Raw genomic sequence first — 18,553 nt, 5'->3', positions numbered from 1 at the left:
CCATAGCATAGTGTTGATATACAGTCAAGCCTTAACACTCCTAGGTGATGCTATTACCACCGCCACCACTAACACCACCATTCTGGGCAAATCTTGTTAACATCTATTGTAGTTCCTCTACAAAATGGAAAAAGCAATGCCTCAAACGGTGTATGTAATAACTTTTTAAGGCATCCTGCAAATTCGTCGTGTTCTTTCTCTCAAGAACTTAATGTTCCTTTGAGAACCTTTAAGAATTAAACAAGTCTATTTTTATTCCTGAGAAGAAACAAGAAGCTAACATTTTTCACTTTGTTTTTCATTACTGTAGATATTTTTAAACCAATATATTATTAAGAGATCTAATATGTCACTTTTTAAAGAACTCAACACTAATAAATAATCATAAATAGATGTGGTTAAAAGGCAATATCAGAACAGGGTCCACTTTCTCAATTCCAATATATTTTAAAATGCACCAATTTGAGGGTTTATGTTTGTTGTTTTTGTTTTCAGTTTTCTGCACTTAAAAGCACCACATGTTAATAACTGTATAATATAGTTGCTCTAACATTAGTTGATATAGAAATTTCTTACCAAGTTATGCTTTTTTAGTGGAAGAAAGTAATAATAGTGGCAGAAAGAAAACATCAGTGCGTAGCAAGTAAGAAGTTCAGTGTAGAAACACAACTGCAGAAAAAGCCAGTGATTATCTTCACCAACACAATTGTTAATCCTGAAGAAAAAAAGGAAAAAGAAAAAATATTTCAAACTTTAATATTAATTTTAGGATGGTAAAAGTAGAGATAAATGCAAACACACACAAACTTCACATAAAGCACAAACTTCATATGTGCTTTACTTCACGGAGATAAGCTAAAGTCACTCAAACCTAAAAGCAAAGAGTACATAAGATATGACACAAATATGCCACTTCACATTTGTAAAGCACATTCTACTTTTTAAAGAAGTCCTGTATATGATTCAACTCAACAACAACCCAGTGAGGCAGGGAAGAACAGATGGCAGCCTCCTTGCTTCACTGATACAAAAAAGGAACAAAGGAGTTAGGACAATTGCCAGAGGATGTACAGTTAGGAGAGACAGTGGTCAAGAGAACAAGAACCCTTTTCTGTATACTGCTCTTCCACTGCAGCATTCTAGCTGTGCAGACCAATTTGAATGATGTGAAGTAAAATAACTTAAACCTGCCACTCTGAGATACTGCTAAGCATTCACAATTTTTCTTACTTTTAAAATCTAACCTTGGTTCCTGAAAATAAACACATATCCAAAAGTATTTATAAATTCTCAGAGCTACATTTCCACCAATATAACAGTGAACCACAACTAGGAAAAAGGATTAATGTCATAATCCCAAAATATTCAAGATTAATGCAAGCTATTTTATTGTTCCAAGGTTATTTATTGTACCTAAATTTTCAAAATATTTTACAATTCCGGCAGAAAACCCTGGTTCAAAACTACAAATTACCTTTCACAAATGTTTTCATTTCAATATAGCATTACACTGCCACTGTTTGAAAAAATAAATAAATAGGGTCAAATTCCTAACTTAAATTGTTGTTTTAAAGGTGTGCTGTCTAACTATTTTTTAAAATCAGATATATAACTGAACAGAAAACCTGGAAGAGGCATTTCTTAGACTAAAGAGTGCATGCTTTGTAAACAAGAAAACTTCCTGTGTTTTGTTATCTGCAAGCAGGGCTACCAGAGAAGGGTGCTTCTGTATGCACTCAAAAATACTCTTCAATAGCTGTTGCTTGAAAGATGACTTATACTTGCCCCACTCCTTTCTGTCCCCCCAAAATTTGAGAAACAACTGCTATGATCATGGCATTCCTCTTAAGCACGGAACTTTAAGAAACACTAAGATAATCTACATGTAAGAGTTCTTTTGGTAGCAAGTTCCTTGGAAGGATTGATTAGAGCCAAAAATAGAGTAAACCTTGAGGTCATCAGAGAACTGACCTCCAAATCCAAAGCTGTTAAGCAGCTAAGATAATGCAGTTTCTGAAAAAAATAAAAAATCCTCCTTGCTTCTAGTTATACTGTACATTTCCCTCACTCTCTGAATATCTCAGCACTGCTCTATTAGGGAATTCAATCACATAAATCCCTGAATCTATGCAGGCCCCCTGGTCTACCCTCCCTTCCTATGCTCCAGCTCTTTGTACTTTCACTCTTCTTCCCTCCAGTGTTCTGAGAAGGTGACTACAACTATGGAGGCGCAAGGCCTAGGAACAGAGAGCTCACCCCAATCTTAGAATTTTGGCTAAACAGCACTTTATTTTGTCACCAAGTCAATCTTTATTCCTTGAAAATAAATCAATAAATAAAATCACTCATCTATATAGTACCGAAACAGTTCCTAATTGATTATTTTTTAAGCTTAAGCTATTGCATTCACTTAAAAGGAGGTATCAATATCCAACCGACTATCCTGAACATTTATTATACTTTTAATCAGAAATATTACTCTAAAAAGCATATAAAATTGAGTTTTTAAATGTGATTATCCCTTACCTGAATACATGTTTTATATAGCTTTAAAAAATCTACTACTGGGCTTCCCTGGTGGCGCAGTGGTTGAGAGTCCGCCTGCCGATGCATGGGACACGGGTTCGTGCCCCTGGTTCGGGAAGATCCCACATGCCACGGAGCGGCTGGGCCCATGAGCCATGGCCACTGAGCCTGTGCGTCCGGAGCCTGTGCTCCGCAATGGGAGAGGCCACAACAGTGAGAGGCCCGCATAACGCAAAAAAAAAAAAAAAAAAAAAAAATCTACTACTACTGCAACTGTAAACAGAACACTGACGTTTGTAAAATCACTTGAGAATTAATCTGTTTAAAGTCAAGGCACATTTTTTCAACACCAACTGTATGTTATATACTAAACTATCCTGTTTATGGAATTTTCAACTTTTTTACATAGTAACAAAGTGCTTTTACTTTTTCTTAATCTCAGGAAATTACCTTGTATTTAAACAATCAGTTTATAGTGAAAACCAAATTCTTACTAAAAGCTTGCTAATAATAACTTGTGTTATCAAAAACAAGGGAAACTCTAAATTGATTAGCATTACTAGGCAAAGCTAAACTCTACCCTGAGTCAACCTTAGATAAATGCAATTATAAATTTAAGAAGATTATTATGTAGCTAACTTTGCATATATGCATGTATGTGTGTACAAACATAAATATATATGTATATAGATATATTTATAAAGTGCTACACCATACCAGTTTAAATATTTATACAGAGATCCCATGCTAGGAAAGCAGAATTAAATACAATATCTTTTTCACAGATTTTTGTGACAGCTTTGAAATGAGATACAATGAAGAACTCTCACAGCATTTGTTTTCAAAAATTCTATTTCTCAACTGAACATTTTCTTTAAATATTACAAGAGAGCCCCCTATTGACCAAAAATGTTGGCAGTTCAGCAGAATCAGCTAACCACCACTTTTTACACATCCAGCCAGCATGTAATGTTAATACCTATTACCAATCCATAACACTGAAAAAGGCTGAAAGTGGGTGAAATGAGGTATAAGGGTATCTGAAATGTGTTACTCTTTAATTAAACAAATTGGAAGGGAAATACAAACAATGAGATGTATACGGTTTATTACAGTTAGAATCAATAACAGCTACTATATTTATATTTAAGTATTTTCTATGTCAGATACTACACTAAATGCTTTACATACATTGCCTCATTTAATAAAACCACCTTAGTTCTTTTGTATATTTGGGTGCATGTTAATTCTTAGTTTTCTGCTCAAATATCTCCTTGTGAGAAAATATAGGATCTCTGGAAAAAATGACTTTGGGAGTTGACAGAACCATATGATCAAATAAAAGGATCTTCATTAAAAAGGTTTTCTTAAACTGTATAAGTCTAATATAACCTTTGTTTAAATCTGCTAAGTACTAAGATTTATTTTTTACTACCATTTTTTCCAAAAAGTGAATTACTTATTTCTTACCATGGACAGTGATGATCCATTCTCCTAACACAGTGGCCGCAGCGGCTGCAGTGATGGGAACGCTTTGGTCTCATCAAATTACACTTGTTACACAATTCCCAGAACTCCCTTTCTAGAGAAGGAAATTAAAATCCATTTAATAAAGGCACATGAATAATGTTGAAATTTAGCAACAAGTGTTTAGAAGAGTTTATAGGAATTCTTCGATATATGTGTCTAAGTGTCCAGTGAAAATGTTTGCCAAAAATGTTGCTGCTCTATTCTATGCATGTTTTATTTTGTACGTTTCTAATTTTAAACACTATAAAAATAAGACACTATTAATAGTTAAACTAAGAGAAAACAACATACTTGAGTTTAAGCATATTGCTGTTAGTAAAATTTAATGACAAAACCCCGAAGTACAACCAAATTATTACATTAAAACAGAATTATATTTAAACAAATTAATTTCTAGAAATTTGTTATCTAAAGGCTCTAAAGAAGAAATAATGCTGAGTATTGGTTTCATAGATTAATAAGTCAAAATCAATCGTTATGATATTGTAAGAAAAACAGAGATGGCATCTCCCAAACTCCCCACATGAAACCGTTTTTTAAAATATTAATGGACTCATTTGGGAATGTTTATGAGAGAGGGTTGGAAAAAGATTTCAGATGGGTTTAAGAGGTACTAGAATAGTTTCAGAGGTGAAGAAGATTACAAGAAGATTACTATTTAATGGAAATAAAGGAGTCCTTTACAAAATTCTATCCTACCACCAAGTAGCAATTTCCTCTAGTCTGTTGTGAAAGAGCACACAATTAAGTTTTGTGCTTAAAAACATGAAGTTTACAGGAATAAAGGGAAAAGTCATTTGTTTTCATTAAGAACTGCTCTAATTAGATCCATAAAAACTCTATGGGACAGTCATCTACCAAGATAAGACAACTGTTATATAGAACATATCATTTTAATATTTCTTGAAATGGAATTTTACTTTTATAAAAATTTTTAAACTTTATATCACTTATGGAAAACTATATCCTAACCTCACTAAAAGTATGGGCATAGTAAAATTAACCTAACTCCAATACTCAGAGTGAGTATTAGTATATGCAAAATGTGACCCAGCACATAGTAGGTAGTAACTAAATCCTTGCTAAAGCATGAGAAGTTTAAAAAATTTTTTAATGAAAGGTTCTAAATATAAGTAATAGAATTGTGGGTAGTTTTCAATTTTCTAAAAAGATACCCTATTTTAATTCCCTTATTTCTAGTTTAATGGCCAGAAGTAAAATCAACATACTGGAATTTTATAGTAAAGTGTTGGAAAATCATTCTGCTACCAATGTCTCTGAAGAAATCAATAAAGTATGAATAAAAGCTATATCAAATCAACTGTTCATTCCAATAATATGAAAGTTGAGAAATTATCTTTTACATTTAAAATTTCACTCTAAAATAAAATTCTCTTGTTTCTTCCTTACAATTCTTATTTTAATGAAAACATATTACATGAGAGAGCAACAATATTAAAGCTTAATTTAGGTACAATTGAACTATTTCATTCGTAGCATAATACAAGGTCACAAGCATGTCACTTTTTTTTCCCCCTAGATGTTAGTGGATGTTAGATGTTCCCAAATATCCCAATGTTAAAACTCTGAATTCACATACTACAAGGAATATGGTCAGGAAGGAGACTCTCTTTGATGAGCCGATTTTCATTAAAAGACAACATGAAAACTTTATGTTCTTAAACCAGCCCCTTAAAAAATAAATATGGGGTATTCGCTATTGGCAATTTCAGCACATAATACTGCAAAGAATAAATTATTTATTTCATACTTAAAATGTTGTATCCTCAGAAAAGAGCGTTTGGCTAGAGTCAGAGAAAGACTGTAATTCATTCTGTAGTGTAGACTATGGTTGGCAAACTACAGTCCACAGGGGAATCCAGGCCACCACCTGTTTTTGTGTGACCCATGAGGTAAGAATGTTTTTTACAAATTTAAATGATTGAAAATTATAATGATCATAACAATAATAATTTGTGGCATATAAAAATCTTGGAATTTAAATTTCAATGTCTATAAATAAAGCTTTATTTGAACACAGCTATCTATGCCCATTCATTTACATACTTCTATGGCTGCTTTTGGGTTACAATGACAGAGCTGAGGACTTGTGACAGAGACCATATGGTCCATAAAGCTAAAAGTATTTGTTATCTGGCCCTTAACAGTACAGAAGAATGTGCTGACCTATGGTCTGGAACATAAATTTGTTCAAAGAAAGGGTTTGAGCCATTTAAGGCTCACTTTAAGATGTAAGAATCTAAAATGAAAAATACAAATGAAAATGCACATTTTCACACACAAGTACACACACACATTTATGTTTTTAGAAAAGAAAAAAATCACTATTTTTAAAATCCAGAAATTAAAGTATCATCTATGTTTTTGCTTTGCAGAGCAAGAAAAAAAGCCATCCATCTTAACCTACCACCCTATGTATCTAGAAACCATTTCTTAGTCTTCTCCCTTTTTTCTTCAGGGTTTATTCATGTCCAAATAGGATCTTGGTGACTGATACATTCTGGTGTCTGATGGTCACCTACAAGACTTTTGTACTACCCATCTAACAAAATAAAAGCCTATGGGAGACAGAATCCAACTCCTAATTTATGGTAGCTATAGAAGATAAAAAATTAACAGATACATTTTGTAAGGAAAGAAAAATCAAAACATAAAACAAATAAAAGAAAAAAGGTAAACTCTATAAATGATAGATGCTCTTTAATGTAAGGTAAACAGCATCTCATTGTTTAACAGGGAACCTTATTAATGCTGTAAATGCATGAATGACTATAAAGCAAGATTTGGTTTGGTTTATCCCTCAAAAAGGAAGGAATCACCTTCTATTTGAGTCTTTTAAAAGACTCACATATTAGGGGGCCTCTTCTCAATTACTATATCTCAAATCACAAAGTAATGTTTTGGGGAGAAAAATATAACTTGAAACTACAAAAATCAATACAAGGGTTGGGTTTTAACAGAGGTTTTCTGACAGAATCGGTTGCCAGTGTAGCTCTGTAACAATACCAAGAGACTTTGGAAACATTAAAATGTGATAAATGAATGCATGCTTTTTGGTTGGGCAAATGGGAACTCTTCACTGAAGAAAAACAGGCCAAATGTCAATGAGACCAGATATAATGCAGATATCCAAATAGTTGGCAAGACGCCATGGTGTCCTCCATCACTGGAGTCTATAAGCTGAAGGTAACACAGCAGTTTCAGGTGGATTCAATCTGACCGACAGGTATAATCCATTTGGTATTTATTTTAAAACAATGCTTTAAAAATTTTGAATTAGTTGCCAATATTTTTAAAAATCATGAAATGTCTCATAAAAATTGAGATTCTATATTTTCTCTTCAAAAATTACAGTATCTAATAATACCAGGCCTGTATGACTATTTCACTGTAGCTGAATAGTGCCACTCCCTTTAGATAAGATATGAGATTTTCAACATAAAATAGTTCCTCCCTGGCCCCTTTCACCGATTTGCAGTATCTGACAGATGTAGGCATTTGAATGTTTGACCACAGCAAACTAAAGATTTCATCAGAAATGAGTCCTGAGTTAGGAAAAGCCTGCTTCTTTGATTTTCTGATAACATTGGGTTTTAGAGTTGAAGTAGAAGGTACATGTATCAGGGCTTCCCTGGTGGTGCGGTGGTTGAGAGTCCGCCTGCCGATGCAGGGGACACGGGTTTGTGCCCCGGTCCGGGAAGATCCCACATGCCGCGGAGTGGCTAGGCCCGTGAGCCATGGCCGCTGAGCCTGCGTGTCCGGAGCCTGTGCTCCGCAACAGGAGAGACCACAACAGTGAGAGGCCAGCGTACCGCAAAAAAAAAAAAAAAAAAGAAAGAAAATACATGTATCAACATTTTAGAGAGCCTTTGGTTTAGGCTAGTAGAGAAGAGGGATTCTATACAAATTACAGAGTGCCATCCTCCCTGACCAAACACAGGTACATGCGCGCGCACACACACAATAACCGCTAAATGACAGTGATACTGCTTCTATAAATTAATAAAAACTAAATATTCAAGATAATTTTCAGAAACTTCTACATAAACATCAGTGTCATATCATTCCCACTTAATCGTTAAACTTGCAAGACCAAGTAAGCCCCAAATGATGGATCTCAAAAAACAATCAGAAACTCAAGGGAGGCTATATAAGTGACTTGCCAGTTTATCTAATTTTAGAAAGAATTAGTACATTGGTTCCCAAACCTTGTGACACGCTAGAATCACCTTGGATCTTTCAAAAATACGGATACCTGGCTCTCACCCCCAGATATTCTGATTTAATTAATATGGGATGTGATCTGGACATTGAGATTTTTTGAAGCTCCCCACGTGGTTCTAATGTACAGCAAGTTCGGAAACAACTATAAAAATTTTTCTGGTTCTATAATGTATAACAAAGACATATAAATTTCTTTCTAGAAGAAAGTACAGAGAGTTCTCAAAGCTTACATAGCACATGATGGAAAAGTGAAACTTGGGAAAGAGGGTAAAGGAGGTTTACTATATCTGGCATGTAATAAAACAAGCAATACATTTGTAATTTTTTTGTGTTGCCTGAATGGTTACTATGCAATAAAGTGACCAAAAATTACCTTCACTGACACTAGAATAAAAGGCTTTCAAAATTTTCACTGAATTGTTCGAACCTGAAGAAATATAGGCAATAGTATTATAACACTACAAATATTTAAGCAATATTATATCAATAATATCATGAGGTAAGTGGCACCATCAAAAAATTCCTTTACTAAATAAAAATATAATTTCTCAGTAATTATATAGCATTCAACAAATATTTACCTAGCAACTATTACTAAGTGACAGAGACTATTTAGGCATTAAGGATACAGTACTGAACAAATGAAGAAAACAAAACAAAGAATCTACACCCTCACAGAGGTTATATAGATGTAGAGTGGGAGGAGGGAGAGACAAATAAATAAACAAGTAAACTGAAAAGGAGAGCCAGAGAGTGGGGGATATGAGGAGTCAGCTGAGATTTGTGGTTTTAAATTGAGAAGTCTGGAAAGGAAACAACTGAGGAAAGACTTGAAAGTGGCGTTACATGACATATATAATTAATATACTAAAGGCAGTCAAATACATTAATAAAGATGATAATTCTGGCATTGTAAAACTGATAAATCTGAAAGGTACCATACCTCCATGTGGGATCTTTGGGTTCTCAGGGAGTCTTCCTGGATCAGTTATTGAGGCCCTCACTAAGGCAACCAGACAAAATATGGCAATGCCATAGAATACTTGGAAATAAACAAACAAATAAGTAAATAAATAAAATTAGTATTTACCCTTCAAAACATTTTTCAACAAGCATATCTAAAGGATAAATGTATATTTTAATTAATACCATCAGGATAAATAATTTTCAAAAATAAGATGGAAAGATGATTAATTCATTTCATTCATCAAATAATACTGCCAAGAGGATTATGTAAAATGTAGTAATTTTAAATAGTTATTTTGTATAATAATAACTGATAAACTTGTTATAAACCAGATTCTTTATTAACAGAAATTCCTTACTAATATTGGTATAAATGAATCCCTTTTAATTATTACATGTACTATATTTGACAGAATCAAAGCAGCATTTTTAAACCTATAAACTTTTTCATTAACTCTAAGTGGGTAGCTTCAAAATTACATTGGGTTAGTGATGTTCAATTGCTCTTTTCAATAGATCTTAAGATAGTTAATTTGAAAATAAAGAATCTAGAAATTTTTGTGTTTTAAAATGAATAACTAGAAAAAATAACAGTAAAGGAAAATATATTCATTCATCATAATTCTACCTTTTAGATGAAAAAGAAATAGGCATTTTGTTGGGGGGATAAAAGCACTGCACCTGTAATAGGAAACTTAGTTCAAGTGCTAACTCCAGGACTGACTGCATGGTATTGGTCAGTTTTATCAATTGTAAAACAGATTATACTTCCCACAGCTCTTATGAGATCAAAATGACATAATGTACATGAAAATGATAAATGCCATGTACATGTAAAACATATCACTTCAATCTTATTCTTTTAATCATAAGCAAACCATCACCATTAAACTATAGGAGAAAATAATTATCCAGAAGTTCAAAGTATTATCATAATCAAAATCATAATCAATAACTTTTATATCATGAAACTTTTTCTCAATAATGTGTATCATAATCATTCTTAAAACTCCTTCCACATTTGCAATAAGTATATAACAGAAACATTGAAAATACACACAGACCTACAAAATGGTCTTTATATATTTTGTAGAGTTAGGTATGAAGATATCACATTTATCTAACCCTGCAAAATATATAAAGGCCATTCTTTTTAAAAATGTCCATAATTTAGTAAATAACTTCATATTAATAGCACTGAATAATACTAAAAGGAAGGTTATTATAGTGGTATTTTACTCCAAAAACATTCACAATGAGAAAAAGCTTTAATTATCCAAAGAAATAAATAAAGATCTAGAAACTTACTTATTATTAATATGCCTGGAATATGTCCTTCTTCATAGTGAGGAAAGAGGACAATTTTGGGAATTAAAACAAAGTTGTATAACCAGACAAAGACAATCAAACCCATGCAGCACCAACCATGTGGGTCAACAACAAAGTGAATCCGGAGACCCATTTTGCAGTCCTATGACTGCCTGCCAAGCCACAAGGAAAGATCAACCTAAGGAAAGGGAAAAAGAAAAAATTACTTATATGGGAAAAATTATTTGAATAAAACAAAACTACCTTTTTGGCAACTATAAAATGACACTTAAATTTTCTTTCTATGTATATTTTTGACAAAATAGGACACTTTGGAAAACAAAGGGAAGTTTCAGCCTATTAAAATTTCACCATAAGCTTCAAATAATTTAATTTCAATTTTCATATGAATTGCAATCATAGAGTATAAACTGGCATTACCTTCTTAAGTTAAACACAAGTCTGCCCTTAACTCAGCAATTCCATGTGTAAATTCAAGAGAAATGAGTGCACATATTCACCAAAAGATATGATTAAAACTACAAAAAGGTTTTGTACATAAGACTAACTGATGGTAATACAAGTCAAAAGAGTGCTCATCTTGTGGTGGGAGGGGTGTTTATTAATTGGGAAGGGAAATGGGGGAAACTCTGAGGAGCTAGAAATGTTCTAGATGTTGACCTGTTGCCTTACAGATATCTACATATGTAAAAACTCACTGAGCTATATACACTTAAGATTTGTTCAATTTAATTTAATTTTAAACCACAACAAAATGCTTAAAAATCATTTTGAAAAATTATAATAAAAAGTGAGAAGTAATTACAAATTGCCAAAAATACTTAAATTCATGGAATGAAGCCCAACTAATATTACTATCAATTCGAGAAGACTCCTGCTTAAATGGGGCTTTTTTCAGTTCAGTGTTAACAAAATGCTAATAGGCCTCACAATGAGAAGCTTAAAGATACTTCTACATATGGTATTTAAAAAGTGACCTAGGGCTTCCCTGGTGGCGCAGTGGTTGAGAGTCCGCCTGCCGATGCAGGGGACACGGGTTTGCGCCCCGGTCCGGGAGGATCCCGCATGCCGTGGAGCGGCTGGGCCCGTGAGCCATGGCCGCTGAGCCTCCGCGTCCAGAGCCTGTGCTCCGCAACGGGAGAGGCCACAACAGTGAGAGGCCCGCATACCGCAAAAAAAAAAAAAAAAAAAAAAAAAAAAAGTGACCTAAAATATATCCTTACTTTAGTAGCTATAATTTATAAACCTTAAATAATAAATTACTATATGAGGTCTAGGGGGCAACTTTTTTACATAAAATACAATGGAATAATACAATAATACACTAGGACAATGTTTCTCAAACCTATAAGCAAACTGGAATCAGTTGAGGAGCTTTTTAAAAATACTTATTCCCAGGCCTCATTCCAGATGTACTGAATCATAATTCTTTACAGAGTAATGCTCAAAAACCTATAAAATGTTCTAAAATGCTCCCCAGGTGTCTCGATACAGCTGACTGGTATCCAGGAACCACGGATCCAGGAGCTTCAATAAGACTTCAATGTACAGCAATGAGCTGAACTCAGTTCAACAAATATTCATTGAGCCTCCACTATATACTAGTCACTTGCTAGACACTGTAGATACAATGATGAATAAGACATGGTCTTTGCTTAAAGGAACTAACAGTCTAATTGGGAAAAGAGCCATAAAATGGGTTTAATATAATACATTCCAGGGATGTGGACAAGATCTTACTATAGGCACAGAAAGATGGGGACTGATTAAATCAGGGCAAGACCCCCCTGCAAGGGAGTGAACTGAGTTCAATCTTAAAAGAGTAAAAGTTATCCAAGCAAAGAAAAGTGACAACAATACTGCAAACAGAAGGAAGAGCAGGAGGTAGACAAGAGTAAAAATTGTAGGAGGTATTACAAACTGCCATGATAAATCACAAACCTTTCAGTGGAGAGCAAGTGGTAAGAAATAAAGGGCTATATCATGATGGATATAAAGATGTCATTCTTAGGCACTGGAAAGCTAGTAAAGCAGGCGGGTAACATAATGAGGTTTATATTTTAAATAAAGGATTAAAGCTCTGGTGTGGAGGATGAAATTAAAGACAAAGATCATTTAGGCTAAGAGAAGGCAAAAGCCAAAATTAGTTTTGGAGAGATCAACTGAAGAAACAGAATCAAACCAGTAAGCTTCTGGAGGATGACTCCCAGATTTCCAGCTTATATCCCAGACTACTTCATTCTAAGGATAATTTATCATCAGTTGAAGAGCCTCAGGGTACTACCCTTTAGAGGCCTTGCCAATGTTCTTTAAAGTTACAAAGCTACCAGAACAAAGAAAAAAAGATTAAGGATTAATTTTAAAAGAATACCCCTATCCTGTTATCCCTAGAACCTGGAAACACTGGGACAGCAGAAAAAAAGACAAGAACTCAACTCACCACCCAACTCTTTAAATCAGATATGGTCTCAGTTAGCACTTATGTATGAATTTTAAAATAGGAATAATCCCTAGGCCTTTAAAAAAGTAAAAGTTGAACTTCATTACCTTTTAATTTAAAAATTAAAAGACCTATCAGTATCGTTAAAGTGAGGAAAGTCACAGAGGATTTAATTTTCTAGGGATGATTATTTTAAAAGCTAAATGAGCTCAAATACAAATGACAAGCTATCAACATACCTAAAAAGAGAAACATTAAAAAGAATGTTTATTTTTATAGTCTTGCCAACCATCAAGTGCTAAAAGAATGACAGAAGGCTCTGTCTCTCAACATGTTCAATATCATTAACTTCATGTACTTTCTTTTAATGTTTCAGTTCCATTCACGACTAAAAAAACAGACAATGAATTCTAGTAACTATACAGAACAGAGTAATTTCGTTACTTATTTCTAAATGTATTAGTATTAGAAACAGAAAAGCATACAAGCCAGCAAAACAAGTAGCAAAATTATCAAACACTCATTTGTTTTTTTAAACTCTATTTTTATTCTCCTCTACCAGAGAATAACAAATTTTTCTTATCACTGTAAGAGTTCCTCACAACAGAAACTATAAATGAAAAGTATAGTTAAAAATGTGTCTGTTTTTCCTGGATATAAACATACACAGACAACAAGCTCTAAAAGAACAAGCATCTCCAAGGAAAAGTGCGCTAAGGAGAGAAAAATAAAACAATGAACAAATAAGATGTTGAATACTTTTTTAAATACCTGAGTAGTGAAAATTAATCCACATAATTAGTGCCACATAATCCTTACAACTAGATTGTAGAAAAGAAAACAGTAGCCTTCCAAGAGCTCCAAATCAGATTACAACCAGAAACGTGTAACTGGTAAAGTTGCAGGATCACTCCACTCAGTTATTACCAGGCGTGGCTCACGGCTGAACAGAAACTATTACACATCCTGAGCAACAACCAAACTGAACACAATGCTGCTACTCAGTCTTAAGGGTGGCATCTGTAAATACTTTCATCACCTAGAGAATCCAACATATTAATCTGTATATTAAATGGTGAGCTCATAACTCTTTGATGTAACTAGTGGACACACTGGTATTTCAACATTTTTGAAGATTGATATCTGGTAACTATACTTGAGTGCTCTCACTTCATTAATTATGTAAATTACTACAGCACGACTTTTTTTTTAAAGAAATTATAACTCAACTCTAATAAACTAGACTAGTAAATATTCACAATGTTCAAACTACTCTGGTAGGAAACCACCCTTCCCTTTTTTGCCTTTTCAGGCAACAAAATTTCACCACATATTTTCCTCAGGAAGAATACTGAAGTCACTATGAAAAGAAAGTGACAGAAAACTATTACATGACAGAAAACTATAACACCAGAATGCAGATTTTAAAAAATGATAAAAGTGAGCCAAAATAATTTACAAGAAATGGAGCCAAATGAATATCTCTAAACTTGCAGTTTTATATGACTTGCCACCTCAGCCAGTGGTATTATTGTTCCATGAATATGAAAAATATATTCCCTCTCTCATTCCTTCTGTCCAAAATGTCTCTACCATTTTGTCTACTCTATTTAAATTCAACTCACACTTCAAGGTCAATTTGAATCTCACTCGCCATATGAAATTTTTCCTGGCACCTTAGTTCACAGTGATTTCTCCTTCTCTTCAAAATTCCAAATCAAAAGCAAAACTAGTAGAAGAATATAGCAAGTGGTTTTATAATCTTAGAATGAGGAAGATCTTCAACAAGACCCATAAGCCACCTTTGACCACATAAAGATTAAAATTTCTGCAGTTCAAAACACACCAGAAACAAAATTAAAAGGCAAAGCATCCCTGGAAAAAAAGAATATACCATATGACTAGTAAGAGTCATACAAAGTAAATACACAGAGAGGCAATTCACAAAAGAAAAAAAAATCCAGTGGTTAATCATTATTGATTAGGAAAATGTGAAATCACTAGGTATATTATTTACCCTTCGTACTGACAAAATTCTAGAAAGACAGATGACACCCAATGTTGAAAGGGCACAGAGAAAAGGACAATCTCATCCATTGCTGATATGCATGTAAACTGACTGGGGAGAGGGGGAAGGAAGTATACTGATGTCTGCAATTTACTTTCAAACGGATCCCCTCAAAAAATGGACTGATGTGTGGACAGAGAGATGGATGAGTATGTGATGTAGTTCAGTAAAATATTAGTTGTAGAATCTAGATGATGGGTATTCAGATGTACGTTGTATAACATGTTTCTTTTTTTGTTAGAAAAAAAATATGTATAAGTTAATTTCTGTATGGGTGGAAGAAAACACATCTACCAAACTGTTAACAGTGGTTACCACTGGGCTGAGGAAGGAAAGAGTAGTGACAAGGAATGCTGTCACATTTTATATATATATTTATGTGTTCATGTAAGTTTATTAATAGACATATGTACTTCTAAATTCTTCTCGACCAACTGAAAAATAAAGATAGCCAATAAGGTGTGATTTGACATTACAACCTCACAAACAAAATTTTTACTTTTAGCGTCTCTTTATCACTATGTATTATCCTTATATGAAATGCTTTTAAAATTAATATCTTTAAAAATGCAGCACAGAAGCATCAGCTGTAAAGCCATATAAAACTTATAATTCAGGAAGATGTTTCTGAAACTTGTATTATTTACAGATTTTTTTCTCTATGGAAAAAGCCTTATTTAAGAAAATGTGTAGTTAAAAGATAATATGAAAATTTTATATAAACATAAAGGAACTACCATTTTTTTTGCAAATGAAAGATTGTTAAATTCATCTAAACAAAACACTTTAAGGATACTATGCCTAAGGATACTATACTACGCACAATTCAGAAACATATTCCCATTAAAATTAAATGCACTTACCACCTGCAAATTCACTGAGATGTGCTGTAATTTTTCTGGTACTTGCATTTAGAGGTTTTATCTTGATTCATTCTTTTTATTATATCCCAACAAATGGATCTCTCCTCAAGAGCAGTTCTCCGTGCGAATCTATTAATGGTTTAACAAATAATATCTCACAACAAAGATAAAAACTGTAAGCAACTAAATATTCTAACTGTAAAAAATGTCAATTACAAAAAAAAAGTTTAAATTTAGAAATAAAATGATTCAACTCCACTTAATTCTATGCTTTCATATCTAATACAGCCAGCCCCCCAAAAATCTTTATTTGATTACCATTATACATGAACATTCTACGTTCTCTCTTTTGAAACCACTCAGTTCCCATAAAATCAAATTAGTATTACATGTCCAGCATCTGGGCTTCATCAAACTTACTGACCTCAAATCACAAAATGACAATACATTCTGAGGTCACTGATGTGACAAAATCCAATGTAATATCTATCAAGATATTAGGCCTGGACTATCTAATCACAATTGATAAACATAAAATAAAGAGTTTAAAATAGAAGCACATATTAGTTTAAATGTTTTAAGGAAAAAAGTTATCCTCCTATAATGAAACCATTAAGAGAATCAACCATTAAAGTTAGTTTCTACAGTTCAGGCTTAAACAATAATACTATAAAGAGTTCTAGAAAACATATACTGACTGATTCAGTATCTCACTAATTCTATCACTATCTGTATTACTACGCCTTGGCACTGGTATAGATGAAAAAGAGACCATCCCTATTCTCAATAGAGACAAACTAGTAAACAGACATGATCAATACCAAGTAAGACAAAGTAAGACAGAGGGCAAGGGGGCAATAATGCATCTCATACAGGAAGGGTATTGGTTCACGGAACTTTTCAGTTATGTAAATATTTGTGTGTACGAGGTTGCAATAAAAAATTTATTTCTTTTGGTACGTTACCATCAGGAAAAGATTTCTGGAGAGAGCAAAACCTGTGGATGAAGAATCGAGGCTCTTCTGAACAAGAGAGCAGAGTACGCAAAGGTATAAGGGCAGGCAAAGAAAATCTAAGTAAACTGAAATGACTAGAGTCATTGCATATAGAAGAATGGGATAAAACGCGTTTAACCTTTCGACCACAAGCATCTTTAAGAAATATAGTTCAGGACATCTGGTAATATATACACAGAAATATATGAGATATGTGAGTATATATTTCACATATATAAAATATATAACTGAAAAAGTTTAATGAAGTGATATTCTCCCTGACTATATGTGACATACTCTGATACTGTACTATTTTATTATATTTCACTTTAATAAAAATATATAATGCTGGTCACAGCCTACTAGACTGATTTCATGACCTACAAGAAGAGGGTGATCTAAGAATAAAAAACACTGTTAAACCATGCCAATGAGTTTGGACTTCACCCTGAAGACAGTAGTTTGGAAAGTACTGAAGGATTAAAGGCAGAAGAATGCCATGATGAAATGTGCATTTTGGAAAGAAGAGCAACACTTTGAGGAATGAACTTGGGTGGATGGATAAAGCTCCAAGACTGACTATATGGAATAAGCTAGGCTTACTGGTTATTCAGGTGAGAAATGAGGGCACATGGTAAGTACCCCAAAAACAGTAACTTCTAAAGGAATTGGGGAGGGGAGGGGGGTGAGGAAGGAACACTTAAGACAGGAGGTATGCCGGAAAAGGGCAGAATAAGAACTTAATGAGTAAAACTGATAGGATGTGGTAATCAATCATGCAAAGGGCAGATGCTAGGATGACTCCCAAGTTTTTGGCTTAGGGTCTTGGTGAATGGTGGTACCATTCTCCAAGAAAGGAGATAAAGGACAAGTTGTGAGTTTGTTATGCATACTGCTTACCACAGCAATAGGAATCTATTACATACTGAGGATGTGGAAAAAAACATCAAAATCATTATCATTACATTTCCATTCCCCTTACAGACTTTTTTTTTAAACTGTACTTTCTCCCAGGGTCACTTTTTCTATGGTCCATGATTGTTAGATTGTGATATATATCTAACTTGTTTATACTCTAACTTTCTAAGCTAATTTAACTTTCTAAGCTAATTGGTCTCTTTGGCTGCACATTTGCTTCTTAGAGACAAAATACAGAATGATTTAGTAAAGGAGCTGCTACTCTAGTGGCAATGAATGAATTCATCTTCTTCTAGAAAAGATCTCAAGCAGAATTAAGTGTGGTACAATGAAGTGCTCTGAAACATGGCCAAAGTCAGTAATTCTGCTAAAGCTATGACTCTAGGGTGGCTTCTTACTGTTGCAGCAAAACAGTAGTTTCCATCAGTAACATTAGGTAACAGCACAAGTCAACCGTCTATGAGTCAAACCCTAGTCACTCACTGGCTTAAAATCAAGGAAAAAATCCTACTTTACATTTACAGTTTTCAGAACTACATCACAGCCATAGCATCCAAAATGAGATGAACATTTTATCTAGTTCAGCATCGCCATCACTGTGGAATCAAATCTCACCCATGTGATATAAAAGCAATTCTAGTCTTAAAAACCCAAGAAATTTTGTGATAACAAA

General features: G+C 33.6%; 1 protein-coding gene across 4 annotated transcripts in view; it reads right to left on the bottom strand.

The window, feature by feature from the left end:
* Positions 1 to 18,553, bottom strand: part of ZDHHC21 (zDHHC palmitoyltransferase 21) — an 84,792-nt gene that overhangs the window by 61,311 nt on the left and 4,928 nt on the right. For 3 of the 4 annotated variants that reach the window (XR_016393558.1, XR_002644543.3, XM_022573750.3), the window contains exons 2-6: positions 15,968 to 16,096; positions 10,576 to 10,774; positions 9,245 to 9,343; positions 3,997 to 4,108; positions 577 to 715 (exon numbers count right to left, since the gene is read on the bottom strand). Coding sequence is in view for 2 of the 4 variants with exons in the window: in XM_022573750.3 (XP_022429458.1) it covers positions 577 to 715; positions 3,997 to 4,108; positions 9,245 to 9,343; positions 10,576 to 10,729 (504 nt within the window). In the remaining 2 variants the exon portion in view is untranslated. Of the gene's footprint in view, positions 1 to 576; positions 716 to 3,996; positions 4,109 to 9,244; positions 9,344 to 10,575; positions 10,775 to 13,807; positions 15,913 to 15,967; positions 16,097 to 18,553 lie in introns of those variants that run through there. The other variant, XM_089913218.1, reaches the window with a different exon arrangement.

This window comes from Delphinapterus leucas, chromosome 6 (assembly GCF_059928025.1).
Source record: "Delphinapterus leucas isolate spDelLeu-1000000601 "Yukka" chromosome 6, BTC_Dleu_Yukka2, whole genome shotgun sequence".
In the NCBI taxonomy this organism is placed as follows: Eukaryota; Metazoa; Chordata; class Mammalia; order Artiodactyla; family Monodontidae; genus Delphinapterus; species Delphinapterus leucas.
Note: the sequence above shows the minus strand (reverse complement) of the source record. Positions and strands in the feature narration are given on the sequence as shown.